We start from the raw sequence: 24,088 nt of genomic DNA on the forward strand, positions 1-24,088 counted from the left end.
GACCTCAATGGCGCATAATAAGTTGACGCGCATACTTAATTTGTGTTGGAGGGATTCTCTTCCAACACTAAAGTTAAGAACGTAGAAGAAGAATAAAACTAGATCAATAATACCTGAATAAAGTTAAAGAATACAGAACAAGAAAAAAATAAAAAAGTTAAACAAGACCATAAAATGTAACGTCTCGATTGTGCGATTAATAATAGAATCGATGAGTCAAACAACTATGAAAGTACACGCATGTAAAATTGAAGCTTTCCAACAGACTCTAGAATCTATCAACTTTACTACAGTGGCGTTGCCAGGAACGTCTCAAGGGGGGGGTGGAGTTCCAATTTTTACCCGGGGACAAACTTTCGATTTGCACCCTCCCCCTCAAACTTTCGATTTGCACCCCCCCCTTAAACTTTCGATTTGCATCCCCCCTCAAACTTTCGATTTGCATCCCCCTCATACTTTATATATATATACCGAGGGGTCTATGGGGGGGGGGGGGATTATGACCCCCCCCCTACCCCCCTCCCCCCCTGCCTTTGCCACTGCTTGACTATATATACTTTTCTCTCGCCAAAAAGTCCCGACTTCAATTTATATCTAAATAATCTAATTCTTAGCCTATTATTAGAGGAAGTTCTTATTTCGGTAATAGGTAGTCTGAATTAACCCATTTCTAATTTCGCTCAACGCCGATTTATAATGCTTCTATTTATATTCAAACAAAATTTTAGAACTTTTTTTTCTTCTGCGCGTCTCTACGTCACGCCTCTCTTGTATTTCCTTGTTTCCTGATACCCTGAGTCGTCCAGCTAACCAACACTGCTGTGTTTTCACCTTAACCCATTAGATGTGACACACCCAGCGCCATCTTCATTGTTTCGTAAAATCATACAAAACAAACGGAAAAAACAAAGCGAACTTTTTATATATTCTATGCATTTCAAATGACGTGTCGAAGGCTAGTACTTTGAGATTACCGTGAAATCACAATTATAGAAATTATTTTTAAAGTTAAATTATTACTTCAAATATAGCATCAAATATATAGACAAAAATTAATTATTGAGAAAGAGCATACTCCACCTTTTTTTGTACTTGCTTTAGTGGATACAATTTTTTTTAAACTGGTTTTTGTTTGAAAATATATGCATAACTAACGATTTTGTGAGAACAAAATAAAAAAATATTATGCGGAGTTCCATTCGGAAACTGATATTTATTTAAAAGCAAAGCTATAATATAAACACAAAAATGACGAGTATATTAAACTATCACCCAGCAAACTTAAATATACAAATGCAACAAAAATACTCACATCTTAAAGGGTTAGGCTCCTGAAAAAAAAACTTAAATAATTGTTCAGCTTTATTTATTTATTTATCTATTCGATGGTAATCTAGGGAAAGTATTAGCATGCATCATTCATTTTCAAAATTTAGTCTGGACAAATAACAAAATTAAATTTTTTTCAATAGTGTTTTTGATACTAAAATTTGCCAGTTGACATTATTAAAAAAGATTAATGATTAAATGCTCAGTATGTGAGTTTTTTTTTTTAATTTGGACCTCCACACAACGTTTTTTTTTCAAGACAGACGCTGTTGCCACGGTAACCATATTTTCAAAAGCGTCTAAAGTGCATGCAAATATTTCCCCTTAAATACGCTAACTTAGATACACATAAATAAATATTGAAGGCTCATTAGCTAAGACGGTCTTTACCGCATATTTACGCTTTAAAACTAATGTCAAGTCCTGTATAGCTTCATGATGGTAATCATGGCAGGAGAGAGACTTTTTTTCACAGTTTCACGGACGGAATGTACTAAAGAAGATAATTAATGAGAAAAACAATGGGGCCATTGTATGTCTCTCTTACTCTCTCTCTCTCTCTCTCCATATATATATATATATATATATATATATATATATATATATATATATATATATATATATATATATATATATATATATATATATATATTAACACAAATCATAAACCATAAACTTCTTGTGTTCATTAAAAGTAGCAAAACATTTACATGAGGACATATATCTAATTGCTAATGATGTTCAAAAACTTGATACACATACAAAGGAACCTTCTAACCTTATAATTAGCTGACGCTATGCATCTAGCATTACTCCTAATTAATATAATATACATACTTCATTTAAATATAACGCATTATTAAAGTCTATATCAATCAAATAAAATTTAGTGCGAACATGTACCGAGTAGCCAAATGCCAAACAAAATTTAAATTATCGCATCAAATAGCATAAAAAAAATAATTAAAGGACTGGTCCACAAAAAAAAACCACGAAGACATTTGCAAAAAATGTCATTAGCTTGTCATTTTACCAAATGGTGCCACTATTTCACGTCTCAAATTTCAGTTGATTGCCCTTATTACCTAAACCTGTGCCTTAACAGATAAATCTATCAAGAGTCAATCATATGTTTTGTAAATCTTCACATTATCTGGTTGATTGCTCAGGTCTAAACAGACATATGGCAGCACTAGTTCAGTATTTTCCAACAGAATCAACGCTGCTGTAGAAACCATACATATGGCAGCACTAGTTCAGTATTTTCCAACAGAATCAACGCTGCTGTAGAAACCAGACATATGGCAGCACTAGTTCAGTATTTTCCAACAGAATCAACGCTGCTGTAGAAACCAGACATATGGCAGCACTAGCTCAGTATTTTCCAACAGAATCAACGCTGCTGTAGAAACCAGACATATGGCAGCACTAGTTCAGTATTTTCCAACAGAATCAACACTGCTGTAGAAACCAGACATATGGCAGCACTAGTTCAGTATTTTCCAACAGAATCAACGCTGCTGTAGAAACCAGACATATGGCAGCACTAGTTCAGTATTTTCCAACAGAATCAACGCTGCTGTAGAAACCAGACATATGGCAGCACTAGTTCAGTATTTTCCAACAGAATCAACGCTGCTGTAGAAACCAGACATATGGCAGCACTAGTTCAGTATTTTCCAACAGAATCAACACTGCTGTAGAAACCAGACATAGGGCAGCACTAGTTCAGTATTTTCCAACAGAATCAACGCTGCTGTAGAAACCAGACATAGGGCAGCACTAGTTCAGTATTTTCCAACAGAATCAACGCTGCTGTAGAAACCAGACATATGGCAGCACTAGTTCAGTATTTTCCAACAGAATCAACGCTGCTGTAGAAACCATCGCTGTATGAATCTTCCTCAGAGAAACCGTCGTCTTTGGCGTCCGCTGAATAAAACAATTCATAAGTTAATAGTACACTTTTCTTACTTTAATGAAAACAAATCTATTTAATAAATGAGAATGCATTTGTTTACATGTGCTAAGTGGGCATATTGGATTACAAAAATACAAAAAGCAAAGCCTGATTCAGACATAGATCTATAGAGCAGATGACGTAGAGTTCAATTTTTTTCTGTAACCTCAGCAAATAAATGAATAATGTTATCAGCATTAAACCCTCTTTCCCCTTACTAAAAGTCATGTTCTTACGAGCCCAAAACGAGATCCAAACTAGACTACACCTTATAATTTAACAAGCAGTATTTACTATTGATATGAAATTTACTTTACAAACACGTTTTTTACTTAGCATTTGACATACATCTATTTCTTCATAAGTAATACAGTTCCAATGTGAAATGTAAATTTGGCTTTAAATCATCATTTGTAATATCTCGACATTTAGATGTGGAAATCTTATGTCATGTATTCTGGAATAATCTTAAGCCTATGATTTAGTTAAGCAGTTTATATGATTATATTTTTTATAATAACTTGATCAATTCAACACCAACAAGTCATCGTATTTTACTAGATTAACATACAGTCTTAATATGTCTAAAGAGTTTAAATTTAAAAAAATGTTTTTGTTTAATTCCATACCATTTACATTCTCCGACACAGTTTTTAAAGACACGCCATTTACGCTGAAGAAAAAATGCAAAGAAACACTTTAACATATATAGATGAAACAAATAGTTTAAAATGGTGCTCATAAGTTATTCGGTGATATATATTTGTAACAGGCATTATCAACATCAGACATATGAAATGCTTGGGAAGCTTATTATGATTTATAAGATTAATGACTGCTAAGGTTTATTTTATCTTGTATTAACTATTCATAAAGGGATAAACTTAAGGAAAAATAGTTTTGTTTTTCTTCTTAAAAATGATTTAGATAAATACAATACACAAAATACATAAATGCAAAATTGTACATTTTGGTAGAAAAGAAAATTAAAAGTAAATTGTATTTAAAATGTTATATGATTGATAAATATATGTTACGTACAAATACATTTTTCTTCTTTAGACTCTATAAAAAAGATAAGTTATACAAATGAAAAATGGAATACATACCTCATCGAGTTCTCTTTCGATTTCTGAAGTGCTGTGGAGTGTATACACAAAAATATGTGTCTTCTTAACGAAGTTCAAACATTATAAATTAGGCTTAATTACCTTTTTTCTCGTAATACTTCAATACCACTGCCCAGTCTTAATTAACACTTTCCATCTTAAATTTACCAACAGTGTCCATTAAACCCTTATCAAAACTGCCTAGTGTACTCTCACAAAAAATGTCAATCAAAACAAACATTTATCAAAACTGCTCAAGTAATCTTTATCAACACTGTCTAAGTTACCCTTTTCAACACAGTCCAGTGTAACTTTATCTTCTTCTTCTCTTCTTCTTCGTTCTTAATTATCAGTGTTTTTTATCATCAGTAACTTTTTATCAGTAACTTTATCAACAGTGCCCATCTTATCTTTATCATAAAACCTATCCTTTATCAAGACCATCTAGTTATATTTGACAACATTGTCTAATCTTACCCTTGAAGTAGAAGAGAGAAGCTTGTATGACAATGATAAGGACAATGAGAGCTGTAACGAGTGACACTATTAAGACATTATTTTCCGTTAAGCCCTCGTCGTTGTTTTCTGTAAAAATATAATGAAAAATGCGTATCATCATATAACATGTTTAGAGTGTAATTATTGTAGAAAATGAATTTTTATAACAAATAGATTTCAATGCAGTGGCGTAGCTACCGTAAAGCTAGCGTAAGCAAGGCATAGGGGCCCAAGGTAAATAGGGGCCCTTTTTCGAAAGTTTGAGTGGGGGGGGGGGTGCAAATCGAAAGTTTGTCCCCGGTGCCCTGGAAGGGTCGCTACGCCTCTGAAGGGGCCCACTAACACTTTTTGCATAGGGGCCCAAAAATCCTAGCTACGCCACTGTTTCAATGATGAACTAATTTATACATTGTTGCTACTACGTGTAGTTCTACTCACCATAGGAAAACCAGACGTTCATCTCTTTGGTTCGTTTACAAAATTCGGAAGCCAAAGTGAGATTGAAACTCCCCTGTTGATGTGTAGAGCTGATGTTGTAGACAGCACAAGGTTCACCAGAAGCCACAACTTGTTGGTGTTTAATGTTTGCTCTACAAGGTGACGGCAAATCTCGGCAACAGAACGTGATTGTACTCTCGTTGGTCTTTAGTTCAAAAACTTTTGAGTCTGGCTGTAGGCTGCGACCGTTGATGGTGAAGTTTAGAGCTGATATGTCTGAAAATCGGGACAGATAAATGAAATTGTAGGAAACTAGCAACTCTTCATCAAATGTTTAGCCGGTAATATGGCTAAAATAAAAATTCGTCCTTAGATAAATAATGTTTCTAAAATTCTAAAGTAAGTTTAAATTGTGCAACATGTAAGTAGTGTTGTGGAAAAAAAAACTCTAGGTGACTGTTCTACAATCATTAACCCACGCTGTTGCTTTGACTTAAAAAAACGAACTGCAGTGTGAACAGATCGTAAAACCAATTTCTAAATATCTTTCTGCTCTTCTATATATAGTTTAAAAGCTGGGCTCATAACTCTTTTAAATAGTCAAATAGGGGTCCTGTAGCACTCCTTTAAATACTCGAGTAGGGGGAGGGGGAGAGTTAGACTCCTTTCAATTATTTTGATAGATTCTAAATATCAATCGTGTTGTCTCCACTTCACCCCCTTCTTGTTACCCACAAGTAATGGTACACCCCTGGACCTGGTGTCTAGCAGTATCTTAATGCTGACCGGATATTGAAATGGGACTGCGACAGGAGAGCGATGTCTGAGTCATGTGACCTGTAGGGTAGGGATGCTATAGTCCAGTCACTCTACCTCCTCCCCTTTTCGGAGGTCCACGTATTTTTTGTGCTAAGGCACTTGCCAAGGAGTAAATAATAATTTGAGTCGACCCGCGGCGTATCATACGCCGCTATTTAGTTGTTTTATGTTCTACTTTTCAGTAATTCGTAATTTGTGAATTCGACAGTACCAATGCTGCCACTGAACATATTTGCTTTAAAACACTATTAGTAGGTCATTACGGACTATAACCCCCCCCCCCTCCTTTCCCCCAACCCCTACCCTCCATCCCCCCCTCCCCGTGAAAGCAGCCTCCTCTTAGTTACCTCCCTAAGTTTAAAATAGTTTTAAACTAAATTATCTGCCACTAATAGCCGTAACTAAACCCGGCTCTACGATTGTAATCATTTAGCGTGAACCACAGCTCACCAGACCATGTGGGGATGGGTGTGGTAGCGATATGCCTAGAGAGGAAGAGATGGGGCTGCTTGGAGGCGCGCTTACAGCTTGGTGTTTTCTATGGTCCCAAAGAAGAGAATTATATATATATATATATATATATATATATATATATATATATATAGAGAGAGAGAGAGAGAGAGAGAGAGAGAGAGAGAGAGAGGAGAGAGAGAGAGAGAGAGATAGATAGATTGTGGTGCTACCGCATTTGTTCTCAACGGAGAAGCTTATTTTTATTATTTGGCACCGTGAGTAGAAGATGATAAGGATGAAACTAACGTATTTGTTAATTGTATTCAGTAAAATGTTAATAATTGTTTTAGTGTGGAAAATATATAATTGTACGTGTTAAATTTAATGGTATTTTGATAAAAATGTATGTAACTGAACTAAATAAAACAACATTGCAACTACTGACGTCCTTGGTGTGATGAAGAAGACCAAGCAGCCGCAGTGACCAGTGACCAACCAATAGCTCCTGTGACATGTTGTAAACCCAGTGTCTGTATTACTTTTATTTATTGTTTATTTAACCAGTTCCTCGTGTTTGTCAATGAAGTGGATTGTAATGACTGACGAGAAGCCGCGTTGGTTGTTAACAATCTTTATTATGTACAGACGCCATGTTGGTAAGAGAGGAAGTGAGAAGTGGCGAGAGACTTATATACATAACAACATGTAAGGGACATCACTCAAGATAACAATATAAATATAATACTAATACAGGAGAGTGAGTTCCCTTGACCTCACAATTATTTCAATCTATTACATCCCTTTACCCTTAGAACACAATAACACATCTCTCAATAGAACAATTGATAGTATCCTAAAATCACCAATTATATTGTAACATGAACACTATGGTAGATTACATCCTTACAAACAATGCACAATATGCTACAACATAATCAAAATACAAAACAATAATGTCAAAGTCCTTTTGACCTTTAAAATCATAGGTCTAACTTATTTGGGACTTTGATTGTCCTGTTTGACCTTCTCAGTGGCTTTTGATTTGGTGACTCAATATTCTGACCATCTGGATTCTCTATCTCAGGAGGTCTAGGATTTAAATCATTAACTCCAGAATTTACATTTCCTGACTCCAGACAACTTGGTTCACTCATATCAACAGAACTTGGTTGTGGAACAAACTGAGTTGGTGTGAACTGATCAGACTTGGTGGGATTGATAGATTCACACTTATTATCTGCACAAGTTATTTTTAACTGGTCTGCATGTCTACGGACAATAAGTCCATCATTTGTTTTTACTTTATAAGACACAGGTCCTGTACATTGAACAATTTGACCTGGTATCCATTTTTCCTTTCTCCCATAATTTCTCAGATACACATTATCATTAACTGCAAATTCTCTTTCAATGGATGATTTGTCATGATTTACTTTTTGTGTATGTTGATGTTGGGAAACAGACCTTTGAACAGTTGGATGTAGTAGGTCAAGATGAGTTTTAATTTTCCTACCACATAGCAATTCACATGGTGCAACACCTGTTGTTATATGAGGAGTTGTGCGGTATTTGGTTAAGAACCTGTTTACTCTTTCTCTAAGAGAAAACTTGTTACCGGTATTCATTTTTACCATAGCGGTTTTGAATATGCCTACCGCTCTTTCAGCTAAACCATTCCCAGCAGGATGATAGGGGGATGTGGTTATATGCTCAATACCATTTGCCACACAAAACAGTTTAAACTCATGAGCTGTGAAACTAGGCCCATTATCTGAAACAATTTGATCTGGTAATCCATGAGTTGAAAATATTTCCTTAAGTTCTATAATGGTATCATTTGCAGTGATTGTGTTCATGATTTTAACTTCTAACCATTTAGAATGTGAATCAATAACAATTAAGAACATTTTGTTCATGAAAGGTCCTGCGAAATCTATATGTATACGTTTCCATGGTTCAATTGGCCAGTCCCAGTTTTGCAAAGGTGCTGTAGCTGGTTGATTTGAATGTTGTGCACAGCCTGAACAAAGTTTTACATATTTTTCAATATCAGCATCCATATGTGGCCACCAGAACCATGATCTTGCTAGACTCTTCATTTTGGAAGAACCAAGATGAGTATCATGTAAAGTTCTTAAAACTTCTTTTTGTAACATTTTGGGGATAATTACTCTTGACCCCCATAGTATACATCCATCTTCTAGACTTAACTCTGTTTTTCTTATTTTATATGGCTTTAAGTCCTCATTCACTGACTCTTCAGGCCAACCATTCTTACAGTACTCACATACTTTTATTAAGCACTCATCTTTTTGTGTTTCTCTCTTAATATCATTCACATTTATATTGGAGTTATCCATGATAGTGAAGAGAACAAAAACATCTTCTGGTACATAGCTCAGGCTTTGGTTTTTTAAAGGTAATCTACTAAGACTATCTGCACTATTCTCAGATCCAGGTTTGTATTTCAATTCATAATTGTATGCAGTTAGTGTGATAGCCCATCTTTGAATTCTTGGTGAGGCATGCTCAGGTAGGGTTTTGTTTTCTCCAAATAAACCTAGCAATGGTTTATGATCTGTAAAGATGGTGAACTTCCTACCAAACAGAAACTTATGAAATTTCTTAACACCAAAAATGATGCCTAAGCCTTCCCTATCTAACTGAGAATAATTTTTCTCAGCCTGATTCAAAGATCTACTGGCAAAAGCAATGGGTCTGTCACCCTTCTCATCCATGTGGGACAAGACTGCTCCTACACCATCTGGTGAAGCATCACATGTTAATATAAGTCTTTTCCCTGGGTCATAGTGAGTTAGTAAGGTGTCAGCAGACAAAGCCTCTTTTGCTGTGTTAAAAGCAGCTTGTTGTTGTTTACCCCAGTGCCAAGTTGCATTTTTCTGTAGCAGCTTGTACAGTGGTGATAGTTTACCAGACAGATTTCCTATGAACTTTGCATAGTAATTTATCAAGCCCAAAAAAGCTCTTAGTTGTTGGGTATTTTCAGGTTTGGGTGCTTCTTTAATGGCTTTTGTTTTCTCAGGTTGAGGTCTGATACCTTGTTTGCTTAATATATAACCAAGAAAACTAATTTCTGTCAACATGAATTGACATTTATCTTTGTTTATCTTTAAACCTTTTTCACCAACAATTTTCAATACTTTATCAAGTGTTTTAAGATGTTCAGTGTCATTCTTACCAGTTATGTACACATTGTCAAAGTACATACAAACATTTGGAATATCCTTAAAAATACTGTCCATGACAGCTTGGAAAATTCCAGGGCTGGATGATATGCCAAAACATAGTCTTTCATATTGGTAGAGTCCTTTATGTGTGTTTATTGTTGTATAGACTTTTGAATCTGGATGCAGTTCTAGTTGAGTGTAAGCATGACTAAAGTCTAATTCAGTGAATTTGTCTCCTCCTGCCAAATTCAAAGAGATTTCCTCAATGTTAGGTATAGGGTACCTATTTAGCTCTATTTGCTTATTCAGTGTAGTTTTATAATCTCCACAAATTCTTATAGAACCATCCTTCTTTAACACTGGCACAATGGACGACGCCCAATCGGAATAGTCTACCTTCTTTATGATGCCATTAGATTCCAATCTACTTAGCTCATTTTCAATTTTATTCCTCATTGCATAAGGTGGAACTCTAGCTTTGCAGTATCTTGGATTTGTGTCTTTAATGCTTAACTTCACTGTTCTATCATTTAGTAATCCAGAGTTACCAAAAACACATTTATTTTCAGATATAACTTTAACTAGTGAAGTAAGACTAGATTCTTTTACATTCTTCAATGAACAAATACTCTCCCAATTTAACTTAAGATCACTTAACCAGTTCCTACCTAGTAATGGCGGTCCATTTCCTTCAACCACAAGAAGAGGAAGTTTAACACTTTGACCATTATAACTTACATGAACCATACACTCTCCTATTACCGGAACATTGTCACCAGTGAATGTTGTTAGACACTTGTGACATGGCTGTAGAGGCACTGATCCTCCTATGACAGCGTCAAAATCTTTCTTTGTGATGACTGTTAGGGATGCTCCAGTGTCAAGTTGGAAGCTGATGCTCTTACCGTTGATATTAACTTGTACATTGATGGGAGCATGACTTATTGATTTCACAGAGAACAGGCTGAAATCCGGCTGCGAATCAATTTGAGCATTTTCACAGGTAGAGTGGTTCATTGGTTGGGTTAGGTAGTCTTGGTGAGAGTTAACATAGTGCTGCCCTTGGTTGCGGTACTGTCTTGACTGGCTAGATTTAGCAACAGACGAAGACTTTGCAAAGCAGGCCTTGGCAATGTGACCTTGCTTACCGCACTTATAACAAGTTGCAGACTTGAACTTGCACCGATGAGATGCATGGGGACCTTTGCATCGATGACATTTTTGATAATTATTACTAGATTTAGATCTAGGATTTGAACGAGCAGGCTGTTTAGCATAAGTTGGAATGCTCTGATGGGGTTGATGTTTATTGACTAACCTGCTGTTTACTGCATGGATCTCTGAAGGTGCTAAAGATCTCGCCGCATCTGATGACTGCTGGTATGAAGTTGCAAGTTGTATTGCTTTTTCTAATGTTAGATCTGACTCGAGCAGCAACTTTCTTTGAATATCAGGGCTGTTTACACCTGTCACAAACTTTTCACATAGTCTGTCAGACAGCGTTTCTCCAAATTCACAGAATCTACTTAAATGACGTAAAGCAGCAACATATTCTGATATTGACTCGTTTGGTTGACGAGTCCTACTGTCAAATCTAGCTCTACATAAAAACTTTGATGGGGTAGGCGCATGGTGGTCTGTTAGCAATTTGCTCAGCTCGTTAAAGCTCTTGGTATCTGGACTAGCTGGTGCGCATAAGTCCTTTAGTAGCCTAAATTGTTGAGGCCCTATGACTGTTAACAAAATAGCTCTCTTTTTGGCTTCTATCGTCACGTCGTTAGCTTCTAGGTAAAAGCTTAACCTCTCTAGGTAATCTTGAATGATTTCATCATTCGCATCAAATTCTTTTATTTGGCCATACAGCGCCATAATTCTAGAAATAATTAGCTAATAAGCTCTAGCAAACCTCTTTTTTGCGTAAGTAGGTGCTCTTTCTAGTAGATGTTTATCCTTCGTCGCCAAATGAAGTGGATTGTAATGACTGACGAGAAGCCGCGTTGGTTGTTAACAATCTTTATTATGTACAGACGCCATGTTGGTAAGAGAGGAAGTGAGAAGTGGCGAGAGACTTATATACATAACAACATGTAAGGGACATCACTCAAGATAACAATATAAATATAATACTAATACAGGAGAGTGAGTTCCCTTGACCTCACAATTATTTCAATCTATTACAGTCAACAAAGATTGTTATCGTATAATCTGGATGAAAGGGTATGTCTAAATTCATAGACAACTAACTTCAGGTAATGATTAGGTTGAATGCTTTTCTAACGAAAATTCAACATCTGGTTACAAATTAAAACTGCAAATGCCGAAGACAGTTGAAGTGAACTAATTCATCAGACTTGCACTAAATTGAAACACTACGGACGTAAGGAATTAGGTCAGAGTTTCTTCCAGGCATCTCTTTGGGGGGGGGGGGGGGGGGGAGGGCTCGCCCCCCTAAGAAAGTCTACCGCCCCCCCTGGGAAATGTCCGCCCCCCGAAAATATCAAGTGCCCCCCCCCCTTAGAAAAAAGTCTGGAAGAAAAACTGAATTAGGTCGCCAATAACTCAAGGCAACATAGATCAAGTTTAAAAATCTTAAAGGGAATGGATGATTTTTGGTTTATGCAATGTCCATCAATATAAAAAATCAATAAACACGTCAATAGAAGTGGTAATACTTAGACTCAGTTTGTTTGTCAGTGATACTACCTTTTGTATCAGAGGCGTAGCGAGGGGGGGGGGCGGGGGGGGACATATGTCCCCGGGCGCCGACCTTAGGGGGGCGCCAAATTGAAAGTTTGAGGGGGGGGGGGGGCGCAAAGCGAAAGTTTTTCCCCGGGCGCCGGGAGGGGTCGCTGTTTTGTATACATTGAGGATCCGCAACAGAATCTCTACTCACTATAGAATGGTGGATATCTCTGTACTTCACTATACCATTGTTGCCCCTCCGTGTATTTGACATAGCCACGTATCTCTGCCCTGCTGTTCTTCTCATACAGTGTGGCGTTGATCACGATGTGATATATTTTGTTTGTGTTGTGAGAGCAGTAGCACATCAGTTGACTTGTATAGCTACACGTTGTGTTATTTAAGTTGACCACACAAAGCTGCCAATTTTAATGAAATAACAATACAAATATATAATGTATGAATTGTGTATTCAGTACAACTCAACACAGGTTAATAATTTTTAATGTTTTACGTAACTATTATGTTTGATTTCTAAGTCATGCCTGACTACTCATGTCCTGTTTATCGATTCGTTTCACACAATTAATATTTGAATCACTAATGAGAAATATGCCGAGGTCACAGAAACAAGTGAACTCTACTTCACTTGCCCCATAGACCGTCAGGTTTGAAAGGGAAACTTTTACTTCACTAATGAGAAATATTAAATAAACGATATAAATCTTAGTAATGATAAATAAAATTATATAATTCTAAGTAATGCTTTTTCTTATTAGTGTAAACAAATGTAGCTTTAGCCCCTTTATGAACTGTACAGAACATCTAAAAAAGTAAAGCATCAAGTATTTATTGCATTAAAATAAAGTTATATAGTGTAAACATTTCAAAGTAAAATCAGAATATCAAAATATTCAAAATAATATTTAGAGCAACGGTTTAATTATTCTTACATGTGTAAACGTTGCAGCACTTGTTGGTTTAAATTCAAACAACACAGACTTTGACCAGCTGTCATGCCATGATGAAAAATCTACAACTGCAGTAAACTTTACTTTAGCATTGACCTGTATCACACCTGCACATGTGGAGGTGTCTGGTGCATTTAAAGTTATGCTGGAACTGATGCAACCTGCTGGATAAACGGCAAGGAATATATTTGATTTAAAAGAAATGGAAATGGAAATGTTCAGTAGGCCTACATAGTTTAAAAATAATTCGTTTCTCTTATTCGAAATGCTAGTATAAAAGAAAATATACCATTATTGGAGATAATAAAATAAATAATGAAAATATATAAGTATTTATTTACTAAATCATAGTTATTTTGAAGTCATGTTCTGGTACTTCATAGTGTTGTACCGTAACATTTATTTTTATAAAAACAACTTACCATGACAACAGATGCACAATAGAACAATGCATGCTGTTATACCCATCCACATGTTTGCTACGTAAGTTTTATTCAGCACTTCGGACTGCTATTTCCATTTTTAAATGTACCTAAATTACGCAGCAGTGTATTACACATGAAGGTTTAATTTAAATTAATTTAAAATATAAACGAGATACCCTGCTCTTTAAGTTACATTTCATTGTGCAGTTTCAGATATAGTTTTCAGGAAGTAAATAAACTCTAAATCGATTTTTTAAGAAAATTGTCACATCTATGTGTGTTTTGTTTTACTTCTGTTACGGTAAACATTCAATTATTTTTGTTAAGCACTAGAAGTTTTTTTTCTTTAAATTTCTGTGTCGAATAGAATTAATTTAATGAAAACTATCCCTTAATTTACAATGTTAAAATAAATGCTCCATGGAACTTAAACACTGTGCACAGTAGGTAATGATAATGAATTAGGTTGTGTTACGTTATGGTAAATAAGGCAAAAAAAAATAATATGACAGTCATTACTCATTCGAGTTGTTGTGTAATAACATATTTCCTTTAATGGAAAGTTAAATTGTTAAAGAACGTGACGCATGGAACGATACACACATTTGTGAGAGCGGGGGAGAGATAAATAGAGAAAGGGAAAAGGAGATACAAAAGATCTAGTGAGTTAGTAACAGAGAGCGTGTAGGAGACAGAAAAGGAATCGAAAGAAATAGAGTTAGAAAAAGAAAGAAAAAGAAATCATGAAAGTGGGAGAGGTAGACAGAGAGAGAGAGATAGATAGATAGAGATAGAGACCGAAAGAGAACTACATAGTAATTGATAGAGAATTATAGAAACTGAGCAAAAGAAGTTGAAAGAAAGGTAAAGAGAGAGCTAAAGAGTTATTGATATAGAAAGATAAACGGGGAGAAATATTTAAAGAAACGGGAAAATATGGGGGGGGGGTGGGTAAGAACTAAAGGGTGAGAGAAAAAGAAAGAGCTGAAGACATAGGGAAAGAAAAGAAAGTGTAAGAGAGGTGCGATTTAGACAATATTTAGATATGATTTAGACACGATTTAGACAACAATTTAACATTGAACTTAAAACGGATGTCTTAAAGAGCTATTAGAAAAAGATATACAACTATTTCCACTTTGAAAAATGAATATGAAAAAGAAGAATGGAAAATATATAAAGTAAATGTATCTCTAGAGGCTGGAATGTCTGAAAGAGTTAAATACAAACATCATTTTATTATCCAAACAGCACAGAATAAAAGTTTTTAGCGCTTGCTTTGTTGGTATATTGTCTCATGATGTTCCACCCCCTTCGCAAACTATATCATGAGCTGCGTAACCAAATACAAAATCAACGACTAGAAATGACGGTATGTTGTACATGTATGAGATATTCGTATTACTAATGTTGATATAAATACCATACGTTAAGAAGTAAATAGTAGTCTTGTAAAAAGCAGATGTACTGGCGTAATGGAAATTTAGATACAATTAAATTCTATAAGAAGTTTAATGTATGAGTTTACTGTTATGGTTATTTCAATACGTGAGTCATTTAAGCACATTACCATACAATAAGGACGGGTGGGGCAGTCGCATTGGGCGTCAGCCTTAAGGGGAGCCAAACTAAGTAAAAATAAACAATTAAAAAGCTTATTCTGAGCTCCTAACAGTCGAAGTAAAGACAATATTTTGCCACTTTCATATATTACTTATCTACATTTATTGTATGAAACATATTAAAAAAAACTGTTAGATGACAGTCCTGATCTTTTCTAATATGGACGGTATATGTGTGTGTGGGGGGAGGGGGAAGGGGGGAGACACTTTTCGTCAACCCGAATAACTGTATACATTTTTACGGGGAGAATCGGGGTGCATATTGATAGTTGGCCCCGGGCGCCAATAAGACCAAGTACACATCGAAAAGGAGGGAGTGGAAACAACTTAAATTTAAAGCACGTCAATGGCATGTAACTTCTCTACCTAAAGAACACGTTTCAAAACCAATTGTGGACACTGCAGTGTGACTGACAAACAAAAAATGTTATGCTGTCTGTTGTTGATACAATACAGACTTATTGTGAACCAGAGGCGTAGTGACCCTTCCCGGCGCCCAGGGACAAACTTTCGATTTGCAACCCCCCCCCCCTCAAACTTTCGATTTGCACCCCCCTCGAACTTTTCATTTGCACCCCCCCCCCCCTCTTCAAACTTTCAATTTGGCGCTCCCCCCCCCCCCTAAGGTCAGCACCCGGGGACATTAGTCCCCCCGCCCCCCCCCCCCTCCTCGCTACGCCTCTGTTGTAAACAACATCATAACTTATAGAATATTTTACAATTTACCTCTTATATTTAATTTAATGTAGCTGGTAATTTTTTTTTTACATTCGCAATTTATAAGTAAAAATTAAAAAAAGGATATTTTAAGCATGATGTGTGTTTAATAAATACCAAAGGGTAAACCACTAATAACAGTGATTTTTTTTTTGGGGAAATTCAAAACCTATTCAATTCAATAGAAGCGACTTGCCTTTATGGATATGAGTCATCCAGCATCAATAGCGATTAATGGTGAATGACGACATCTATGATTTAAACGCAAAAATTAGCGTGAACCTTGATTCCATTAAGGAAGATTATATAATCTACACAAGAGTAAGAAACGCATTAGGCGCCGACAATATAATGTGGGACAAAAATACTTTTCAATTTTTATTTCTTCAAATCACTGTATTGTTTGGTAAGTTCAAAGGGCTTTTCTGTGTTGCCAAGTAAACGTTAATGTTTTATTTGTCATTTGGTTAACTATTCTGTGTTTATAATATATAATGTACAGGCCTATAGCTATCTACCATCTCTCTGTCTCAATATATACTTATATATATATATATATATATATATATATATATATATAAGTATATTTACATATATGTATATATATATATATATATATATATATATATATATATATATATATATATATATATATATGTATATATATATATATGTATATATATATATATATGTATATATATATGTATTTATATATATATATTATAAGTATATAACACGTCTTCAGGAAACTTACTGGGACTGGACATGAGTTTCACCTCAATGATGAGTCCAAGATGCTCGACATGTTTGATAGAAAATCAAGATTTAATAACCTTTAATGCTGCGGTAAATGTTTCTTTAACAAAAAGAAACTACACCCTGCGCTTTACTGCTGATACAAATACAAGAGACGTACATGTAAGGCATGGTGAAAAGTTCTAATTTGGTTTACATTTTTATATGTTAATCTTTAAAAGACAGTGTTAATTAATATGTCCACTACAAATGATTTTGTGAACTCGATCTTTTACTTTCCAATAACCGTTATCATTTAATTCATTATTTCTAGCTCTGCATTGTAAACCTCAAACAACAATGTGAGAAGCCAGTAGTTCCAACCTGTTACTGCAGTAAAATAGAACCCAATGGGTTGTATAACATTGTCGTTAACATAACAGCTACGCAGCAATTCAGTGAAGCTGAAGTACGAGTTGAACTTGTCCAAGACCAAGACAGACAAGTATATAACAACACACAGAAAATACCTAAAATTTACAGTATGTTTATATTCTCATATTTAAATTTAAACAAATTTATTTCTATTTTTCAAACACATGTAAAGAACATGTAATATTTATTTCCGATGATTTATATAATTATCGGCTGTTGCCAATAAAAATGCAAATGCTTAATTTTGACATCAAAATATTTTACACAGTCTATTTTATAAAACAAAAAGTATCTTTATTAAGACCGAAAACGCAGAGACATGAGTACATCTTAAATTTAATTTAATTTACAATTATTATTAAATTAAATTAAAAAAACTTTAAAATGAAATATATTAATATTTTGATCACTTAAAGTTCTTGCATATTTAGCTAAATAAATGGTGCACCAACAAATAACCTTGATCTATTCGACTCCTTTATACAGCAACAATGACCAATTTACCATTTTCGTCTTTAAAATTTCTATTCAAATAAAAAAAATTCACTAAATAAATAGTAGTAACTACTATCTCGAATAAAGGCTTAGCGGTAGAGAGCTAAACTACTAATAAGAAAGGCTCACTTTTGAATCCGGGTTCAAGTCAGTAAAACGTCATTGAGTCCACCCAGCCCTGATGTGTACCTAACTCACGTAAAGGCGGTTGAGTAGAGTGCTGACCACAGTATCCGTTCATATGCCGAGGTCACAGAAAGAGGTTAACTTTACTTCTCTTGCCCCATAGACCGTCAGGTTTGAAAGGGAACTTTACAATTTAAAGTGGTCTGTTATATTTTTTGATGCTGTCCTATTTTTTATGTTTTCAGGCCTATCAGCTCTAAACTACACCATCAATGGTCTTAGTCTACAGCCAGACTCGAATGTATTTGAACTTCAGAACAACGAGAGTACAATCACGTTCTGTTGCCGAGATTTGCCGTCACCTTGTAGAGCAAACATTAAACATCAACAAGAACTTGTGGCTTCTGGTGAACTTTGTGCTGCCTACAACATCAGCTCTACATATCTGCAGGGGAGTTTCAATCTCACTTTGGCTTACGATATCTGTAACATTACAAAAGAAAAGGAAATCACCTTTAAAATAGAAATCGGTAAAAATAGCTTAATTTTTGTTTTATTAAAATTGTTATTAAAAATAAATCATGGGTTAAATAATAATAAAAAATGTTATATTTGTTAGTTTATTTTATATATCAATAAATTTGAGGACATTATTATATTATAAGAATATAATTTTTTAAATACATTACATTTAAAAATATCTGCGCAAAAAAGAAAAGTAATGACACATGTATTTCTGTCTACAGCAGCATCATTACCAGAAGGTCAGATGAGTATAGTTTTACTTTCGCTGGTGGTAGCTGTTTCTGTATCTACATCACTTTTGATTGTTTCTGTCTGTTACATTAGAGGTAATATTTAATAGGTAATACACACACACACACATATATATATATATATATATATATATATATATATATATATATATATATATATATATATTGGTGTATGCTTGCGTTAGCGTATGTGTTAGACATAATATATAATATATATATAATAGACATATATATATATATATATATATATATATATATATATATATATATATATATATATATGTACATATATATAATATATATATAATAGACATATATATATATATATATATATATATATATATATATATATATATATATATATATATATATATATGTACATATATGTGTGTGTGTATATTGGTTTATGTATATTGTCATTTTAAACATCGAACGCTCTATATTATAGCGAACAAAATATAATTTATATGGGAAATATATAATTTTACCAGTGTATTCCCCCCCCCAATATTTAGCAAGCCCTCAAGAAAAATTCAACCCCCCCCCCCTTTCCTCCCCCCTCCCTTTCGAGAGAAACAAATCTGAAAGAAACACTGCATGATTGAGGTTTAGCGTCCAAATGTAGTAAACAGGTCTAGATTAGCCTTATTTTAGAAGTGAATGTAGATCGATATTCAAAACAAATACTCAAAAAGTAATAAATTTAGAAAACTTTAGTCCCAGGATAAAGGCTGGGTCTATTACGTGTTTTATCTCAAGATTTCCGGATCCGGATAAATGCCGATTATTGATAAAAATCCGTTTTCAATCACATTTTTCGTTTGCTGTTGAATGTGAAGTTGAGGTGGTGTTTTAGTTACGGTTTAGAGAAGAAAACATTATTTGTCTAGCGCCCGTTGTTTTTTTCCCCTCAACGGGCCCTTTATCTAGTATATACATATGTATATTTATATATATACATATATATATATATATATATATATATATATATATATATATATATATATATATATATATATATATATATATATATATATATATATATATATATATATATATACATATATATTCAATATTCAATACTGATATGTAACACATACCATGCATATGTAATACACAATTTCAAATTCTCCAGCCAAACATGGCCGAGAGCTAAAACACGAAAGGTATGTTGTTTTTACTTTCTCGTATATACGAAGTATAGAGAAAGTATTGTAATCGTGCACAAAAATCACTTGAAATTTTAACAATTTTCACCGTATTACACCTCAGTCCTTCATCACATCCGAAGTATAGAGGACTTATTTTAATCGGGCAAAAATTATCAATCCAGATTTATCAAAATTAAGAGGTTTTATGCGTGATCCAGTCTGAAAAACTGGCCTTTGCAATTCTGTCCGTATGTCTGTGTGTCTGTGTGTGTGTGTGTCCGTGTGTAAACACGATTACTTGAGTACCGTTACAGCTAGGTTGATGAAATTTAATATATAAGTATTTTATCAAAATCGTAGATCCGTATCAACTTTTGAGCGATTTCCAATAACCGGAAGTGGTACTTTTTCTACTTTGAATTTTTCAAAAGCCTATAACTTGAGTACTATTTCAGATAGATAAATGAAATTTCGCATGTAAGTAAAAGATCTAATTCTCTACCTTTTGTTAAATTTTGAATAATTTCCGTTGACCGGAAGTAGTAATTTACGCTACTTCCGATTTCTCAAAAAACTAATGTAAATTTTTAAAGTACTAATAATATTGCGCGCTATTGTGCACTTTTTTATTTGGCGTTCACTAGTTCACTTGGTGTGCAATTGTTTTTTCTACGAGATTTTATTCTATTTTTAAAACTTTAAGTATTTAAAATGGATTAAAAATCATGTCTATAGCCCGAGTTCCCATCCCCTGTTATTTTATATAAGAATATTCGAGAAAGTTTTGGGGAGATCACTCCCGGTTTATTTTTAATTTACACATAATAAATTGTTAATAACAAAAAGCTAATTTTATTTTATTTAATGTGCCTTAGCACACGCAATAAAATCACTTTATTTCTGTTTCTCTTTTTTATACCTAATTGAAAATAATGTCTATAAAAATATTCTTGTCTCTTTTAAATATTTCAATCATTTGATAATTTATCCACTAGTTAAAATTATTCTAGTGTATTGTAGCCCCTCCATAATTTTATAAAAAGTAAGTGTTGAAATTCAAATTCTATATTTTAAGTAAAAACGATAAACAAATACATTTAATACTTAAACATCTATATACTTTTTAATTGTTTTTAATGAATTTTATAATTCTTATCAGCATTTATTCGAGGTTCTAACTAATACTTGATAAATATAGCAAAATAATTAATGATATTTGTCATATTTTATACGTATATCTATTTCCTTTCAGAAATGTTTATACCCCAATGTACTTTTCACACAACAGCATGACAGGTTTGTGTAAAAAATTATGTTTTAGTTTTCGGTAGTCCTGATATTTAATTAAAATCTCCTTCCATTTTGATACGCACCAACTGCAACGTTACTTTACATATTCCATTTATTGCATGCTTTTACGACAATTAATGCAGTAGTTTTTAAGAAAGATAAACATCAACTGCAATGTTAAATTTTTTATTTCATTTATTAAATGCTTTTACGACAAGTAATGTAGTAGTATGTTTTTATAGATACACATCAACTACAATGTATACCAACTACAATGTTACTTTTTACAAGCTTTTATTTAACTCACTTCCTCGTCAGTCTGTCGTCAGTCTGTCGTCAGTCTGTCTAGACGGAAACGCAGGAGTGAAAATTCGGACAGTTCTACTTGACCGATACGATTCACAGTTGGCACGTGGGTCAAGACATGAAGACAATGCAATCTGAAACTAAATTTGACTTAATTGGATGCCTAATTAATTTTTTATTAATTAATTAAGATTTGGACCGAATTAGTAGGCATGTCTAGCCAACCACACCACACGCGTCATCACCTTCAATAGCTGCGCCATCACGTAATGGCTTCGTTCAAAAACCATTGCGCGCCTACTGAACGTGATGTTCAGTAGGCGCGCAATGGTTTTTAGTCATGTAACGCTATTGTAAATAAAACATGTAAAGTACTGAAAAAAAAAATTCATAAAAAACGTTTTAATAACAAGCTTTTATGTAATGATGCACTAAAAAGTAGAAAATAAATTATAGACTACTATTTAAATAACTATAAAGAAAAGCGTGGGTGTCTTCCTTAACATTAGTAAAGGTATCCAATAGATACTAAAGTGACCCACGCTTTTCTTTATAGTTATTTAAATAGTAGTCTATAATTTATTTTCTACTTTTTAGTGCATCATTACATAAAAGCTTGTTATTAAAACGTTTTTTATGAATTTTTTTTACAAGCTTTTATTTAACTCACTTCCTCGTCAGTCGTCAGTCTGTCTAGACGGAAACGCAGGAGTGAAAATTCGGACAGTTCTACTTGACCGATACGATTCACAGTTGGCACGTGGGTCAAGACATGAAGACAATGCAATCTGAAACTAAATTTGACTTAATTGGATGCCTAATTAATTTGTTATGAATTAATAAAAATTTGGACCGAATTAGTAGGCATGTCTAGCCAACCACACCACACGCGTCATCACCTTCAATAGCTTCAATGGCTGCGTTCAAAAACCATTGCGCGCCTACTGAACGTGATGTTCAGTAGGCGCGCAATGGTTTTTAGTCATGTAACTCTATTGTAAATAAAACATGTAAAGTACTGAAAAAAAATTCATAAAAAACGTTTTAATAACAAGCTTTTATGTAATAATGCACTAAAAAGTAGAAAATAAATTATAGACTACTATTTAAATAACTATAAAGAAAAGCGTGGGTCACTTTAGTATCTATTGGATACCTTTACTAATGTTACGGAAGACACCCACGCTTTTTTTATAGTTATTTAAATAGTAGTCTATAATTTATTTTCTACTTTTTAGTGCATTATTACATAAAAGCTTGTTATTAAAACGTTTTTTATGAATTTTTTATATTTTCCATTTATTAAATGCTTTTACGACAATTAATGCAGTAGTTTTTAAGATAGAAGCAATGTTACTTTTATAAATTCCATTTATTAAAGGCTTTTACGACAATTAATGCAATCGTTTTAGTATACTATTAAAAACGTATGACAGCATATTCAGAGGCGTAGCGAAAGAGGGGGGGGGCGGGGGTGCCGATCGCACCGGGTGACACCATTTAGGGGGGGGGGGGTGACACCAAGACAAAAAATAGCAAAATATATAAAGACAAACTTGAGGGGGGGGGGGGGGGAGGGGGTGCAAATCAAATGTTTGAGTAGGGGGGTGCAAATCGAAAATTTGAAAGTTTGTCCCCGGGAAGGGTTGCTACGCCTCTGGGGGGTGACACCATTAAGTGCCGCACCGGGTGACACCCGACCTCGCTACGCCACTGAGCATATTATCCAAACCCATCACAATAATGTCATATCTATATATTTTACAGGATCGCCACCTCTAGAAGATCCAACCCAGGATTCTCAATCAGCGTACAGCATCCCAAGAAACCCCAGCCCCTACGACTCTGTCCCCATAGTGGGGTCAGAGGTCACGGGATTGGGCTCGCCCTTGGGGGGCCCTGACCCCAGGTATATTGTCAATACCACCGACGACACTGAGGGGAGGCAAATCAGCCTGAACCCAACTTTGAGCCAAGGTCCCAAAGAAAAAATGTCCGTGTACCTTAATGTGAAAATAAATTGACTCTCAGTCCGAACAAACCGGACTTTCACATTTTGACAGGGGAAAAAACTAAAAAAAAAAACTGTTTTAGCTATGACAGTTATTATATCAAAGTTCAATGGTTTAAAAAAATTTTAAGTGCAGACTATACACATAGGGTCTGTATAACGCATAAACACACACATAGACACAGATAGACACACGCACACACACAAACACACACACACACACATATATATATATATATATATATATATATATATATATATATATATATATATATATATATATATATATATATATATATATATATATATATATATATATATATATATATATATACATTTTGTCCGAGTTATTTTGTCTGAGATCAATTGCCCATAGTATCATTTGCCATGATAAATTAATATTTTGTCCTGGTATCTTTTGACTGTGAGATCATTTATCATGAGATCATTTGTCCTGAGATCATTTGTCCTGTCACCATATATGTATATATATATATATATATATATATATATATATATATATATATATATATATATATATATATATATATA

At 34.1% G+C, this 24,088-nt stretch overlaps 2 protein-coding genes across 2 annotated transcripts; one reads left to right on the forward strand and one right to left on the reverse strand.

Annotated features, from left to right (window-relative positions):
• Nucleotides 1–3,039: 3,039 nt before the first annotated feature.
• LOC131939392 (uncharacterized) lies at nt 3,040–13,934 on the reverse strand. The gene is made up of 8 exons (XM_059297674.1): nt 13,870–13,934; nt 13,430–13,611; nt 12,688–12,895; nt 5,335–5,610; nt 4,876–4,983; nt 4,399–4,429; nt 3,919–3,962; nt 3,040–3,261 (listed from the first exon to the last, which is right to left on the reverse strand). The coding sequence occupies exons 1-8, from the start codon at nt 13,919–13,921 to the stop codon at nt 3,176–3,178; spliced, it is 987 nt and encodes a 328-aa protein (XP_059153657.1). The 5' UTR covers nt 13,922–13,934; the 3' UTR covers nt 3,040–3,175.
• Nucleotides 13,935–16,976: 3,042 nt separating this feature from the next.
• On the forward strand, nt 16,977–23,580 carry LOC131939393 (uncharacterized). The gene is made up of 7 exons (XM_059297675.1): nt 16,977–17,129; nt 17,281–17,488; nt 18,248–18,532; nt 18,749–18,853; nt 19,914–19,944; nt 21,182–21,225; nt 23,293–23,580. Exons 1-7 carry the CDS (start codon nt 16,977–16,979, stop codon nt 23,547–23,549), a joined length of 1,083 nt encoding a protein of 360 aa, XP_059153658.1. The 3' UTR covers nt 23,550–23,580.
• The last annotated feature ends 508 nt before the right edge of the window (nt 23,581–24,088 follow it).

This window comes from Physella acuta, unplaced genomic scaffold, assembly GCF_028476545.2.
Source record: "Physella acuta isolate Inbredline_101_S28 unplaced genomic scaffold, ASM2847654v3 ptg000276l, whole genome shotgun sequence".
Classification (NCBI taxonomy): domain Eukaryota; kingdom Metazoa; phylum Mollusca; class Gastropoda; family Physidae; genus Physella; species Physella acuta.